Source organism: Manis pentadactyla, chromosome 4 (genome assembly GCF_030020395.1).
Source record: "Manis pentadactyla isolate mManPen7 chromosome 4, mManPen7.hap1, whole genome shotgun sequence".
Taxonomy (NCBI): domain Eukaryota; kingdom Metazoa; phylum Chordata; class Mammalia; order Pholidota; family Manidae; genus Manis; species Manis pentadactyla.
The window spans coordinates 145,492,471-145,507,774 of record NC_080022.1 but is presented as its reverse complement, the minus strand read 5'-3'; the positions used below and the strand labels follow the sequence as shown (position 1 = coordinate 145,507,774).

The 15,304-nt window shown below is 36.0% G+C and overlaps 2 protein-coding genes across 8 annotated transcripts in view; one reads left to right on the top strand and one right to left on the bottom strand.

The window, feature by feature from the left end:
• Nucleotides 1-15,304, top strand: part of NF1 (neurofibromin 1) — a 304,417-nt gene that overhangs the window by 224,396 nt on the left and 64,717 nt on the right. The gene's annotated exons all lie outside the window — the stretch shown is intronic.
• OMG (oligodendrocyte myelin glycoprotein) lies at nt 11,120-14,082 on the bottom strand. The gene is made up of 2 exons (XM_036906312.2): nt 13,652-14,082; nt 11,120-12,819 (listed from the first exon to the last, which is right to left on the bottom strand). The coding sequence occupies exons 1-2, from the start codon at nt 13,652-13,654 to the stop codon at nt 11,488-11,490; spliced, it is 1,335 nt and encodes a 444-aa protein (XP_036762207.1). The 5' UTR covers nt 13,655-14,082; the 3' UTR covers nt 11,120-11,487.

Genomic DNA, 15,304 nt, shown 5'->3' with positions numbered 1-15,304 from the left:
TTAAACAGAAGCCTTAGCATCACTCTTCACTTCTTAATCAAAGTCTTATTGATATTGCTTCAGAAAAAGAATTTATGCTTTATTTTCATATTACAGGCTCAGTTTGTAGTTTTATCAGTTGTCTAAGCTGGGGTTAGCAAACCTTTCCTGCAAAGGACTGGGTAACAAATATTTTAGGCTTTACAAGCTAAATACAGTTTTGTTTTTTCTTTTTTTGTTGTTTTATTTTTAACAACTCTTTAAAAATGAGAACCATTCTTAGTTTTCAGGCCATTCAAAAACAGGCTACAAGCAACATGAGGGCAGGGTATCACTAGTGGATGCTGACCTCTGGTCTTGGATTCTTTGTCACCAACATTTTACCCCATTCCCTCCATCTTCCACATTACTACCAGAGTGATCTCTAAAAATATGACCGTCTCACTCCTAGATAAAACCTTTTATGTGTTATTCTTAGCTAAGTTTTCATTCTTAAGGCATTCATATACCATCTTTGGGATTTTTGCCACTTCTTCATATTGTCATACTGTTATTTTCTCAATATTTTTATTGACTTTTGAAAAAACTTTTTTCTTAAAGGAAAATATGTTATATTTTAAATAGAAAATAAGTATTGGTTGCCGTAACTAGAAAATCAGTAAACAAAAGAGAATAGTAGAAAGAAATACAGAACTATTAAATACCTATTTCCTATACCACTCCATTATATAGGTACTACAGTTCAAAAAACCACTGGCTAATAAGGTAAATCCTATGTTTCTTAGCATCTCACATAAGTCTCTTCATAATCTTTGATGCTGCTCACATTATTTGCATTTTACAGTACTTATATTAGTTGTAAATTTCTACCTTTAGACAGTAGAAAGTCATTTTGTTAAAAGGCTAATTTCAATAATAGTGATTAGAATTGGAGTTGTGAATTGAGCCAAATATTTCTTGAGTGGTTTTGTTTTCTGTGATACGTGTTGTATAGAAGTATAGTGGTCTTCGATATTACTGAAACAAGGCTTTGATTTATTCAGCAAAGGTGATTTAGTGATTGATACATACTGAATAATCGGGTGGTTATGACTTAACACGTAGTCACAAACTACAAAAAGACGACAGTGGCTGTAGTCCATCTATTGCTATGAAAACACACTTGGTTTTTAATCAACTGTGACTCACCTCTTTTATTGTAAGTATGTAATCCTTGAAAGGAAATAATCCTGAGATACACTTATGAGGTGTGATTATATAAAATAACATGGAAAAATTCTAGAACAAGCATCTCAGAATAACACCCAATGAATATTATTCCTTTCAGAAGAGTCACTGTTGGAGGTGATGTACTTAGTTCAAAACCTGCTGCTTTTGAGCACAGCATTTTAGGGAAATATATTTTAAAAGTGCTGTCAAAGTCTGAAGCATGTTCTTTTTAAATTTGGAAGGAAAGTTCGTACTTGAAATTTTTTTGTTTAAAATGAAGTTTTTCTTGTATGATTTATAAATGGGCTTATAGTAATATTTGAAAGAAGGGATCACATAGGTGTTTTCACTAGTGACATCCTCATTGGAGTAAGAGTTTAATGACTCAAACATGACTGCTTTGAAGAAAAAATACAAAAATTTAAAATTTGAAGTCTCATGTATGACATTTATTTTTAAAATTGAAATCAGTTTATAGTCAACTCATAATTGATATATGAAGATGTTTTACTAATTACAGGTGACTCCTTGATTCTTTGATTCATTTTAATGCTTTACAGAGACTTTAGCTTTTACAGTATGTCTCTAAGTTTATATTTAATCTCCTGCAGCTGTTATTTTTTTAATTTAGAATTTAAGGCAGGAGACTTAGAACATTTCATCCAAGTATATTTTGTTAAAGCAAAAAAGTTTTTGTGTAATCATTGTAGAAAAGCCCTACAATGAAGAAATACTAGGGCTTAAAAATAAGTGAAATTATTTTTATTTTAAACATTTACTTGCTTTTTAAAATTATTTGTCATCAGTATGAGGAAATACCGCTGCATATCTGATGTGTAAGTAATAGAACCGGTAAACGGCTGTGGCTGTATGCCAGCGGCCCTCATACCGCAGTGTGTCAGATGGAATGGTGGCCGCTGAGGCTTTAGCTGGGAAGCAAAGCCCTTTCCAGTGGTTACTGTGGTGTATGGCATCCTTGTTTTCCCCTACCAATGTTTTTTTTTTTTCTTTTTCAATGGAAAGCTATTAAACCTTAGCTTATTTTCTATTGAGGCAAGCATTTGACAGGCATTTGAACTCCTTCAGCCTGCCAGAAGTGTTCAGTTTGTTTGTGTGAAGTGTAACTATGGGCAACAAAATAACACAAAGTGAAAAACTACATTTCCTGTTATTATTTCTTCAGATTTATTTGATATTTGGCCTTGAGATACCCATGTAAAATATTCAGATAGCTGATATTTTACTGCTAAATCTTATTTCCCATGGGATAGATGAATAACAAACCTTGTAAACTAGTTATTTAAAGTGTAGTTATGTATGTAGTTAACATACATAGGTCATTATGTACCATTATGGACTGTCATTTCCATTCCTGATATTGTTAATTACCCAAGAATCTCTTATGCAAGGGAGAGCAGCAATCTTTAAAATATTTATGTAGCACCTAAGTGCCTTAATATGCATTATTTAATCTGTTCCTTAAAATACCCATATAGAATACATGTTTTAACTAGATTTTTGCCAGAGGACATATTTACTTACTTGCCCAAGATAGCACAGGCTGTAGGTGACAAAACCTTATCTCATGCTATTTTTGTTAAATCACAATATTTTAAATACATTAAACTGTTTTGATCAGAAAAGAAGTATATAGTTTTGCTGTTTTTATTGTGTGTGTATGTGTTTAATTTCTGTGCTTTGACCTCATCAATAACTTCCAACAAATTCAGAATATCAGGCTACAATTTATAGGGAAGATAAATGGGTGTATTGAGCCTATGTCTCAACTGGTTTCTAAATCTGTTTAGTGGAGTTGGGGCTGTTTAACCAAAATGGCATTTCTTTAAAGTTGAGCTTCTTAAAAACCTCATGCCTCACCACACTTTTCAAAGTGTGAAGCAATTGAATCTGCTTATAACACATTAACACCATTAAGGTGGCTTTGTTTGTTTCCCTGATTGATTTCCCTTGAGCTATCTACTTGTGCTAAATTGTTCACAAGTATCAGAATTAATCTTTTCTGGAACCGTTCCAAAAGTAACTCCCTACTACCCACAATTAATTTCTTGTATAAGTAGCAACCTAGCCAAATCCTCCTCTATTCTTAACTTTTCTTCTGCTTTCTCTGGACTATGAAGCTATGTCGTTGACCTAATGGAAGAAATTAATACTGTAGAATAAGACTTGGGGGTTTGATGTGGTCTCTGATTAAGTAAGTCATTTGTAGCCCACCAGTCACATCTTTGATCTATATTAATTCATTCTTTTATTTATAAATTTAGATCAAGATGGTAAAAAAAAAATTTCCTAAGGAGATAGTGATATCTAAACTGGAACCAAAAGGATGGATAAAGGTTTGCCAGGAGAAGAAGGAAAGGAATGTACCAAAGAGGACATGCAGCATCTCTGAAAGCTTGGTGGTGAGAGAGAGCATGGTGAATTAGAGGGACAGAAAGACATTTTGTCTGAAGCATACAGTGTGAGGAAGCTGGGAAATTTAAGATGATACTATAAAGGGAAGCAAGGGCCTAGTCATACAGTAAGCTGTATTAAGAGTATAGATTTTATTCTGAGACATGGGGAATTACTGAAGGTTTTATGGTTTTTTAGATTTTCTTTTTTAAGGAGAGAAAAGACTGTGTCTGGTTAAATTTGTTGGGGAGCAATCCTGACAGCAGTGACCATGTAGAGCTAACATAAACTAATGCAGCATACAGAATACCTCAGAGATATTGCAGGTTTGATTCCAGACTACTGCAATAAAGCAAGTCAAATGAAATTTTTGGTCTCCCAGTGCATATAAAAGTTGTTTATATTGTACTGTAGTCTGTTAAGTGTGCAATAGCATTATGTTTGAAGAAACAATGTACACATCTTAATTTAAAAATACTTCATTGCTAAAAAAATGCTAACCATCATCTGAGCTTTCAGTGAGTAATAATCTTTTTGCTGGTGGTAGGTCTTGCCTTGAGGTTGATTGCTGGCTGATCAAGGTGAAGGTTGCTGAAGCCTGAGGTAGCTCTGGCAATTTCTTAAAATAAGAAAACAACCAAGTTTGTTGCATCAATTGACTCTTCCTTTCATGAATGATTTCTCTGTAATGTGCAGTGGTGTTTGTAGCATTTTACCCACAGTAGATCCTTTCAAAATTCTTTCAAACCCTGCTGCTGCCTTATCAACTAAGTTTATGGAATATTCCAAATCCTTTGTTCTCATTTCAACAGTCTTCGCAGCATCTTCCTCAGGAGTAGATTCCATCTCATGAATCCATAAAAAGCAACTCTTTATCCGTTCAAGTTTTGTCACGAGGTTATAGCAATTCAATCTCATCTTCAGGCTTCACTTCCAATTCCATTAAACTTTAAGAGAGTTAGGGCCTTGCTATTCCTACCACATCTGCAGCTACTTGCTCCTCAAAGTCTCCATGCAAGTTGGAATCAACTTCTTCCAAACTCCTGTTAATGTTGATGTTTTGACCTCTTGCCATGAACCCAGATGTTCTTAATGGCATCTATAATGGTGAATCCTTTCCAGAAGGTTTTCAGTTTTACTTTTCCCAGATCTGTTAAAAGACTCTATAGCACCTATCACCTTACAAAATGTATTTCTTAAATAACAAGACTTGAAGTTGAAATTACTCTTGATCTGTGGGCTGCAGAATGGATGCTGTGTTAGTAGGCATGAAAATAACATTAATCTTACTGCACATCTCCATCAGAGCTCTTGGGTGACCGGGAGCTTTGTCAATGAGCTGTAATATTTTTTGAAAGGAATCTTTTTCTGAGTAGTAGATCTCAACTGTAGGTTTAAAATTTTCGGTAAACCATGTGTAAACAGGCTTTGTTTTTCCATTTACAGAGCATAGGCAGAGTAGAGTTAGCATAATTCTTAAGGGCCCTGCCTCACCTTGTATGTTACAGAGATGGTTTCTTTCCTTAAGCCTCATGTACCAACCTCTGCTAGCTTTAGACTTTTCTTCTGCAGCTTGCTCACCATTCTCAGCCTTTACAGAATTGAAGAGAGTTAGGGCCTTGCTCGTGATTAGGCTTTGGGTTAAAGGAATGTTGTGCCTTTGATCTAACCAGACCACTAAAACTTTCTCTATATCAGCAATAAGGCTACTCCATTTTCTTATCATTCAGGTGCTCACTGGAGAAGCACTTTAATTTTCTTCAAGAACTTTTCCTTTGTATTCACAACTTGGCTGGCTGGTACAAGAGGCTTAGCTTTTGGGCTGTCTCGGCTTTCAACATGCCTTCTTCACTTAAACTTAAATCATTTCTAGTTTTTTATTTAAAGTGAGAGATGCATGTGACTCTATTTTTACTTGAACACTTAGAGGCCATTGTAGGGTTATTAATTGGCCTGATTTCAATATGGTCGTTTCAGGGAATAAGGAAGCTGAAGGAGAGGGAAAGAGATGAGGAACAGCAGGTCACTGAAGTGGTCAAACCATACATGACATTTATTAAGTTTGCCATCTTATATGGGCATGGTTCATGGTGCCCCAGAACATTACAATACTAACATCAGAGATCACTGATCACAGCTCACCATGAGAAATGCAATAATAATGAAAGAATTTGAAATATTGTGGGAATTATTAAAGTGTGACACAGAGACACAAAGTGAGCAAGTGCTGTTGGGGAAAACGGTGCCCTTTGACTTGTTCAATGCAGTGTTGCCATAGCCTTCAATTTGTAAAAACTCAGTATCTGTAAAGCACAGTAAAGTGAAGTGCAAAAAAACGAGATATGCCTGTATATGCACGTCTAAGAATTCTGATTGTGCTTCTCTGTCTCTGATCTTTATTTCATCATAGCCTCTAGATTCTTGACCACCCTACCTATTCACAGTTCATTTTGAATCTTGTTACTTTCTTGTTTTCCTGCTCAGCTCAGATCCCTTGCACAGCTCTTTTAATAGTTCTTTTCTTAGATCTCTTGCATTTTTCAAAGGCAAAGCAGATAATAAGACATCCTTGGTATACAGTATTAACATTTTGTTATATTTCTCTTTTTTGTTGTTTTTATATGTAGTTCTATGACATGTTTACATCCTATAATCTTTGCCTTTCTTTCTTGTCTCTGCGTTTTCCACATTTCAAACTTAAAAAGTCTCTTCAGAAATATTTTTATTGGATAAATCATATTCTGGTCACTGGATCATCATTTACTTAACAAATTTCCTAATGGTAGATATTTCGCATCGTTTCCATTTTTCTTGCTGTTAGAATGCTGTGATTTAACTGGAATTTGCTAGGTTAAGGGTTAAAATATTTAGATTTCTCACTCATTGTTGTGCTTGGAGGCCCACAGCTGGTGCATTAAATTGAGACCATGCAGATTAAGACCTGCTGAATGAGGAGGCATAGGCCACCCACACGGGTTGGTAGGTAGCTTCCTTTGCATCCGAGCTCCCACTTCAGGGAAGTGAAAACCCCAGTGTCATTTTGACTGATGGCCGTTTCAGTATACTCAAACAAAGGAAGTAAGTCATAAGATTTATTACTTATGGATCCTAGAAATGTGGGCAACAGAGTCGGGGGTGGGGGTAGTTTGCAGTGAGCCAGGGGAAAGGCAGGCCTCTGTCCCAGGTCACAAGCGAGCAGGAGATAGAGCCCAGGTGTAAGCACCTCCCAAAGTGGTTGTGGTGGTGATCTCTAACTTTTCACTAAGAGGTTACTTTAAAAGGTGCCCCAGGAAAAGCAAAGCAGGAACTTATGGTGGATTTGTGGTGGGAGTCCTAAACTTGGATCCTTATCTAAATGTCCAGACTCTGGGTGTATACAGAGTTGTCCTTCTGTGAAATGCCTAGGCAGAAACTCAGAATGACTGTTTTCTCATCACAGTTGCTATTTGTGGTCTGAAAGAGTTATACCGCTATGTGAGTGAATGCAGCTATTTCATTGTCTTTCCCACCATTGATTTTTTATTAACTCTTAAAAAAATTGCTTGCTGATTTAATAATGAGAATGATACCACATTTTGGGTTTATTTCTTGATTATTATATGGTTGATCATACTCCCATATACTTATCAACCCCCATGCTTCCTATCTTTTAAATGTTCTGTTTATGTGTCCTTTGCCCATTTACCGTTGGGGAATCTAAGTATATTTCCTTATCAATTTTATGAGCATTTGGTTAACAATCTCCATCATGGCATTCCCTTTGAATATTTTTTAACAGGCTCATTTCCTCAGTATAGAGAAGTTGGGGGGTTTTGTGTAGAGAAATCTATTGCTGATTTGTTTGTCATTTTTTTCTTTAATTTTCTTTAAAATCCTTCCACACAGATTTGTATAAATTTTAAAATTCTGCTGGTTTTAAGAGTTCCTGTTTTTAATGTTATCTTTATTAGTTTGCTGTGTAGGTTTATAACGTGAAGTGAGTGTTAAGTTGGACTGTTCTCCAATTTTCCCAGCATTGTTTAGTGAATCTTTCCCTCCCCCTTTGATTTGTGATTTTTGCTTCTAAAGTTAACAGTGTTCGAGAACATACTCTATGGTGGGCACTGATCTAGGCAGTTTACATGTATTAGCTCATTTTTTTCTTATAACACCCTGTGAGGAAATGGAGGGACACAGAGAATTCTTAAATATACTGTGGTGATCTTCCTTTCTATTTTTATGCCACTGTCATTCTGTCTTAATTATTAAGCTGATTTTTCCTCTGGAGAAAGACTAAGAAACCTTTACTATTTCTTCCTTTTTCTATTCTTGCCTGTTATTTTTTCCAGATGAACTTAAGTGTTTTATGTGATGTTCCAAAAAGAATCTCCTTGGAATGTTGCCAGCGTTGCCTTAGTCCATGAGCTATACTGGAAACAGTCACATCTTTCCAGTGCCAATCAGGGTGTATCTCCTGTACGTGGCCTTGGTGCCGGGTACACTCCAGGTGCTGAATTATATTTATTGAGTGGAAGAATAAGTTAATAGACCTTTGTTTCTCATCTCCATCAAGTCTTGATTTATACCTCTCATTAATATTTTAAAGCTTTTGTCTTGCACATTTCATGTGAATGTTATTTCTTAGCATTGTATGTTTTGCTTGTTACTGTCATGAATGGTATCGTTTTTCTGTAATTTTCTAATTATATGTTGCCAGCATATGAGAAAAACATTAATGTTTCCATATTTATTTTGTTATTTACTTGAAGATACTCTTCTTAAGATGCTCTTGAGGTATGCTTTGGATAGACAGTTATTTCACCTGTTAATAATTATTTTTTCTTATTTCCCTGTAATTTTATCTGTCGTTTCTGTAAAAGATTGTTTGGATTCTGATTTTAATAGAAATAACTACACTGTTAAGCATGATGTTGGCTCTTAGTTTGCAATATATGGTATCATTCCTTATCTAGTTCTGAAAATGTATTTAATTAAGAATAATCTTTTAAAAGATTTTAGGTTGACTTTTGCCTGACATTTTGGGTGTCAGTTAAAAGAATTTGGTATTGCTTCAGAGCATCATTATGAAAGATTATTGAGCAGCACATATTTATGATCTTTTAAGTTAGCCATAGAAGGCATCTTCTCATTCTGCTGTGATAACTGAATGTTTCTCTTTCTTCTGGGTCCCTATTCCACTAATATCTGGACCCAAATTCTAAAGGGTGGAGGAACAGAGACTGAAGCAAACACCCTTTCATTCTCTTGCTCTTACGTTATAGAGCTGGGATATTTCCTTTTATGAGAATTTCTCTAAGCATTGGGCTTGGACAAACACATGTAATAAGAATAATCCTAACAACAGCAGCAACGTTCCTGAATATAGAATATGGGGATCCAAGGCACTGTGATAATGCTTTATGTGAATTGTATCATTTACTGCTCAGAGAAAAACACTATGAATAAATTCGAGGTAACTGTGACTTAGAGCAGTAGTAACTTGTCCAGGGTTGTATAGCTAAGAAGTGGCAGAGGCAGGATTTAGACCTAGAGCCTCTGATACTAGGGCACACACTCTTCATTGCTGCCTTATCCTGTGTTGCATTTGTTTTTGTGTTTGTGCACTTACTTGGATCCTCCTGACTGCTAAGAAACAAAAATTGTCTGTAAAATAGAAACAAGCCTTGGGGGTGGAGAGACAGATATATATCTTATGAGCTTGAGAGGACTTAGGCATTTTGAAGTGTTTGGGGAGCCCAGTAATACTGTAGTTCTTAGTGGCAGATAATGAGCCTTCCTCCATTAATAATGATAAGAACACAATTTCCTTAGAAGGAAATCTGTCTAATCACTTTAAGGTAGATAATAGTTCTTCCTAAGGACTGAGAATCTGTGGTTGACATGTGTTGTACTTGTAAATTCACTGAATTTTTCCTCTGCATTTTGTAGGTGTGTCAGTAAGATTGGCATAATCCATAGGCTGCTAGTGCTATAATTCATAATTTCACTTTCTTCTGATTTCTCCTCATAGGATTTCTAAGACAACATTGAATTTTTGGCACCCTCAGGGTGAAAGACAGTTAAATCTTAGAAACCTATTTTTTATGAAAACTCAGTACCTGTGTTAATTTTTTTAAAAAGATACAAGTGTATGGTACAGTGTATCTAAGCAATTATCCTCTCTCATTGATGGTAAAGACACTCTATCAGTGATTGGGAGACAGGGAGAAAAGCTTGCCCATTTGGAAAAGTAATGCATTTAAAAATCATTTAGGGAACTTTTCCAAATAATCCCTTTACTTCATGGTGAAATTCCTTGACATAGTGGCCCAGTTAGGTTTGCTGGGGCAGAAAACCTGTTCAAGGACCACTGTACTAGTCAGCATAGGACAGGAATTGCTTTATTGTAATCTTTCCATAAGCCTGGTTCCTTAAAAAAAAAAAAAAAAGAGCACATTAGAAGGTTGTTACTTTTTTCTCTCTCTGCATAATTTCCCAAACCAGGAAAGAAGTCTGTCTTAATTTTAAAATTTCTTAGCAAAGAGCATAAAAATTTCCTTCTGGACTCTTCACAACTCTAGGAAAGCTTGAAATAAGTTCTTCCTTATGTCTCACAAATTAAATAACTCATTTGTGGCCCACCTATCTCAGTTATGCTGTCTGCATTTCAATCTAGCCTTATTTCAGGGCTTCTCTTTCTGACTTTTGGCTATTACTTATGTTTATCTCTAATTCCTAAGGTGGCTTACTTTTATATTTGTAGAAAATTATCAGTTTTCTTCTGGTTGGAGTCCCAGGGTGGTTTGATTAGGAGCATCAAGACCTGTTAATGCCTAGCCCTAGTCCTGTTGTCTGTTTCATGGGGTTCATCACATGGTTGTAGCACCAAATGAATCCCATCTTCCCATTCTCTTTTCCCTTTTTTCTCCCTCTCCCTCCCTTAGTACTGCCTATGTTTGTTAGACCCTCATGTTTTATCCTGAAACTAACCTTATTTTTAATTTAGGTAAGTCAGATTCTGACATGTGGAATGTAAAAGATAAATTTCCCTCTCCTCCACATAGAAGGCTTTGAATTTTGTAAATATTTAAAATGTCCATTAATATGTGGCTTGTTAGATAGGCATTAAAACTGTTCTTTCAATAAGTCTTAAAACTAAACTTTTCACTATGTTTTTAATAGTTTTCTTAAATTCAAAAAATAAAGCCATTAAACGTTCCTTATTAAAATGCAAAGCCTAGTGTCCTAGCTTTTTGAAGAGCTTTTGTCCATTATATAATCTGTAAAGTAGCCAAGAGTTCCTCAGAAGCAGGACATCATTTAGATTTAAAACAATTATGGCTTGTGTGTAAAATAATGATGTGGCCTAACCATTCATGGGGTGGCAACCACAGTCTTACTTTAGTGTATCCAAAATCCTTGGATACCTCCAACATTTCATTTGCCATAAAGCCTCTATCAGTGCACCCAGAACAAAACGGGCAGGTCATTTTGATTCTACAAAGTAAAGTTGGTACAACTAGAATGCTGAATGACACAGTTATGAGCATAGACCTTTTATTTTTTTTTCCCAGATGTTTGACAGTGTAAACATACATAAAATACATATTAAAGTTTAGATGCTTTGTTTTGTGCAATAAATTGAAGCCTTAAAAAGAAAGCATTTCATTTAAAAAGAAGGAACTCATTAGTTTTATTTAATTAAGACGGTAAGATAGCATCAAGTACCAAGACATTGTGCACTTCTTTTATTTAAGACAAGTTACTTCATTTACATCAGAGTCAGAAATGTAAGACTGGCTTTCTTGAATATTTAATATAGCTTGAATCACTGGTTAGGTAGGGGTGTATTTTCCCAGCTGTACATCAGGGAGGTGTTCTTTCATTAGTTTCAGAAAATGCAGACCCTCAGCCAGCCAGCATGACCACAGCATTGAGCATTAAGAGAAATGAAGCATTTACTTTCCAAGCACTTGCCACAGAAGGTAAGTGAGTGGTCTTTACATTTGTGGTTGTCTCTTCCCTCCGTAAGTTAAGGGTTGTGCTTTGTTGAGGCCTCTCAGAGAAGTTACTCAGCATGCCACTAGTAATACTTAGGGTCATGGGTGTTGGGGATGATTTTGTTGAGCTAGTGAGGCTTGTGTTTGTAACCATTCCATCTTGGAGATGAATAGTTAGAGTTGCAGCTGCTGCTTCATGTGAATTGATCGTTTCTATGGATGTATCTTCTGGATAGGGCACAAAAGCCTTGTCAGTGCTAGAAAAGGTGGTGTCTTTGCTTAGAGTGGCACCAAACGTTGTTTCCTTTGTTTGATATTGTTTGGGAATTCTGGTCACTTTGGATTGAGTTACCATACTCAGAGAGTTAATGGTGTCCACTGTCTGCATCCCATTTACAGTTAACAAGCTTGAGGTAAATCCAGAAGGTGTAGGGTATATGTTATGTTCCTTCAAAGATGATATTTGCCTAGAACAGGGAGTCCCTATCACATGGGCTTTTGTTTCCATCATCCACTTCAATAAGTAAGTAATGTTTTGTTCATGGTCACATGACCACCTGTTATTGTAAAGGGTTATCTCTTGCAACTGAAAGAGTTGGTCAAAAGCTTGATCTGGAATGAATGTGAACTTATTATTGTGCAGGTAAAGATGTGTGAGATTTTTCAGGTTTATTAATGTTCCTGGAAGGATTTGTGTCAAGGAATTGTTAGACAGGTCAACGACGTGTAGTTTGGAGGGCATGTTGGTTGGAACTGTCCAAAGTTTGTTACTACTGAGATTGAGAACCTCAAGACTTCTTAGTGTATTTTTAATGAGGACAACCTTTTCCAGCATATTCTTAGAAACATCCAGATACATAAGGTTCCACTGGTAAGCAGTATCAGATTTGTCAAGCAGCTTAATGTTGTTGTTAGCAGCAGACATATTCCAGAGAGACCGAGGTAACTGAGCAGGCAGGCTTTCAAGCCTGTTGTTTGAAATGTCCAGGGTCCTCAGATTGGTATATTGGGTTAACTGGTTATGCAGATCAGTGAAGTGATTATAAGACAGATTTAAATGGATAATATTCTCTTGCAGTCCAGATGGTAATGTAGTCAAGTTTCTGCCTGAACAGTCCACATGCCTGTGCCTCTCTGTGCATGTACACTGGAGAGGACAAATGCATAAAATACCAGGTGTGAGAAACAGAAGGATGAACAGGCTGGGAGACATTTTCAATATCTGATATTCCATCAAAGCCTGAAAACAAACAGATACACCCTTCTTTTAATATGCAAATACAATTAGGCATCTGCATGGGTCAGTTAGCATTAGGCAAAATTTTCAATAAACCTCATTGTTGTTGAGTCCTTTTATAATTGTTCCAGTGATTAAACTAACAAAGCTCCCCTTCATTTATAGTCCAAATGCTTAATCCTCCAACTGAGGCTATGTGATAGAGAGACTCTCTCCCCCTACTCCTGCAATTTTTCCTTCATTTTCTCCCTTCTTTTATCATAGTTTTCTTATTTACCTTCCCAGAGTCTTACTTAATATTATCAAATGACATTCTCTGCAAACAGTATTTTAAGCTATTTCTATTTTTTATAATCTTTCTTACTCAGATAGGAAAAAATGGCTGTCGGGTCTCTGTTTTGTTTTGTTTTTTTTTCATCTCTGCAGTAATGTAATAGTATGTGTGTGTGTATAGGGTGAGATTTTATTTAGATACTGAAACAGTACTTTGAAATTCATCTTTGTCTTTTTAGGATAAATATGTCCTTGCAAAATATTTTAAGGCACTTGAAAATTCCAGACCAGTACCATTATACCTTTAAACCTCACATTTTGTAAAATGATTTTTTTCTGTATATTTCAGTGCCAATTCTAAAGGAAAATAATGTGTATATTTACAAAGTGAATGAATATTAACATTAAAAATAAACCCCTCAACTGACACTGCAGCAAATTTCTGGTGCATGCACTTGCTATTGAATATATTTTCAAACCTAACATTGACTTTTTCATTAAAGAAAGGAGAAAGGAAAAAAATCCTGAAGTCGATCTTTTACTGATTTAAATGATAGCTTACCATAGGGTTGTCTTCAACATCAGCATCTCATTTTCTCCGGGAAACTTAAGCTTAGAGGTCGCCTTGTTCTGGAGAGTGGGAACCGCTTCTAGCTGTGGGCTCTGCTTGCCTGCTCAGCTGCATTGTGTCGCTGTGAGCCGGAGCTCTGCAACCACCTGATCAGTACCACAGAGGAGAACTGCAGAGCTGTCATTGGTGCTGACTCAAATTTATTGCAAGAGGTGCACATGCAACAAAATGGACCAAAAAAATTTTTTTAAGTTATACCGTTGAGTGTACCTATATATCTCAGATTTGCTATAGGATGGAGTACCTCAGCACATTAGACCTGGCCCTTACTCATCTCTGTATTTGTCTGAGCTTAGGCTCCACATTTTAACATTTGCCTCATGAAGAATCTGTTGTTCTTTTAAACGCCTCTACTCTTCATTCTTCTAACATGTTGAAAAATACTGAAAATGAATTTGACCTTCCTTGTGGATGGTTTTTTAAGACACTTACTTAATCCCTGCCTTTATGTTCTTCTAAAATGGTACAATTGTCGTGTCACTTTTTAAAATAACGTAATTCAATCTGTTTGATTTTTATGTACTCCCTCAATATGGTGATAACTATGTATAATCAGCTTTTCAATTTTATCAACCACTTAAATGTTCATTTTCCTTTTCGGGAAGTACAGAAGAACTGAAATATGATTATTTTATCTTTATCTTTCTGATGCAAAGGAACATTTGACCCAGACTGCATCCAAATGAGGCTACTTTTTTTTTTATTAAGGTATCATTGATATACAATCTTATGCTCAGGTTTCACATGAGCAACATTGTGGTTACTACATTACCCCCTATTATCAAGTCCCCACCACATACCCCATTACAGTCACTGTCCATCAGTGTAGTAAGATGCTATAGAGTCACTACTTGTCTTCTCTGTGCTATACTGCCTTCCCCGTGCCCCCCCCATATTATATATGCTAATCATAATACCCCTAAATCCCCTTATCGCTACCTTCCCACCCACCCTCCCAGTCTCTTTCCCTTCCATATAACTGTTAGTCCATTCTTGGGTTCTGTTGCTGTTTTGTTCCTTCAGTTTTTGCTTTGTTGTTACAGTCCATAGATGAGGGAAATCATTTGGCATTTGTCTTTCTCCACCTAGCTTATTTCACGGAGCATAATACCCTCTAGCTCCATCCATGTTGTTGCAAATGGTAGGATTTGTTTTCTTCTTATGGCTGAATAATACTCCATTGTGTATATGTACCACATCTTCTTTATCCATTCATCTACTGATGGACACTTAGGTTGATTCCATTTCTTGGCTATTGTAAATAGTGCTGCGATAAACATAGGGGTGCATATGTCTTTTTGAATCTGTGATCCTGTTTTCTTAGGGTAAATTCCTAAGAGTGGAATTCCTGGGTCAAATAGTATTTCTATTTTTAGTTTTTTGAGGAACCTCCATACTGATTTCTACAACAGTTGAACTAATTTACATTCCTACCAGCAGTGTAGGAGGTTCCCCTTTCTCTACATCCTAGCCAGCATTTGTTGTTGTTTGTCTTTTGGATGTTGGCCATCCTAACTGGTGTGAGATGATATCTCATTGTGGTTTTAATTTGCATTTCTCTGATGATTAGTGATGTGGAGCATC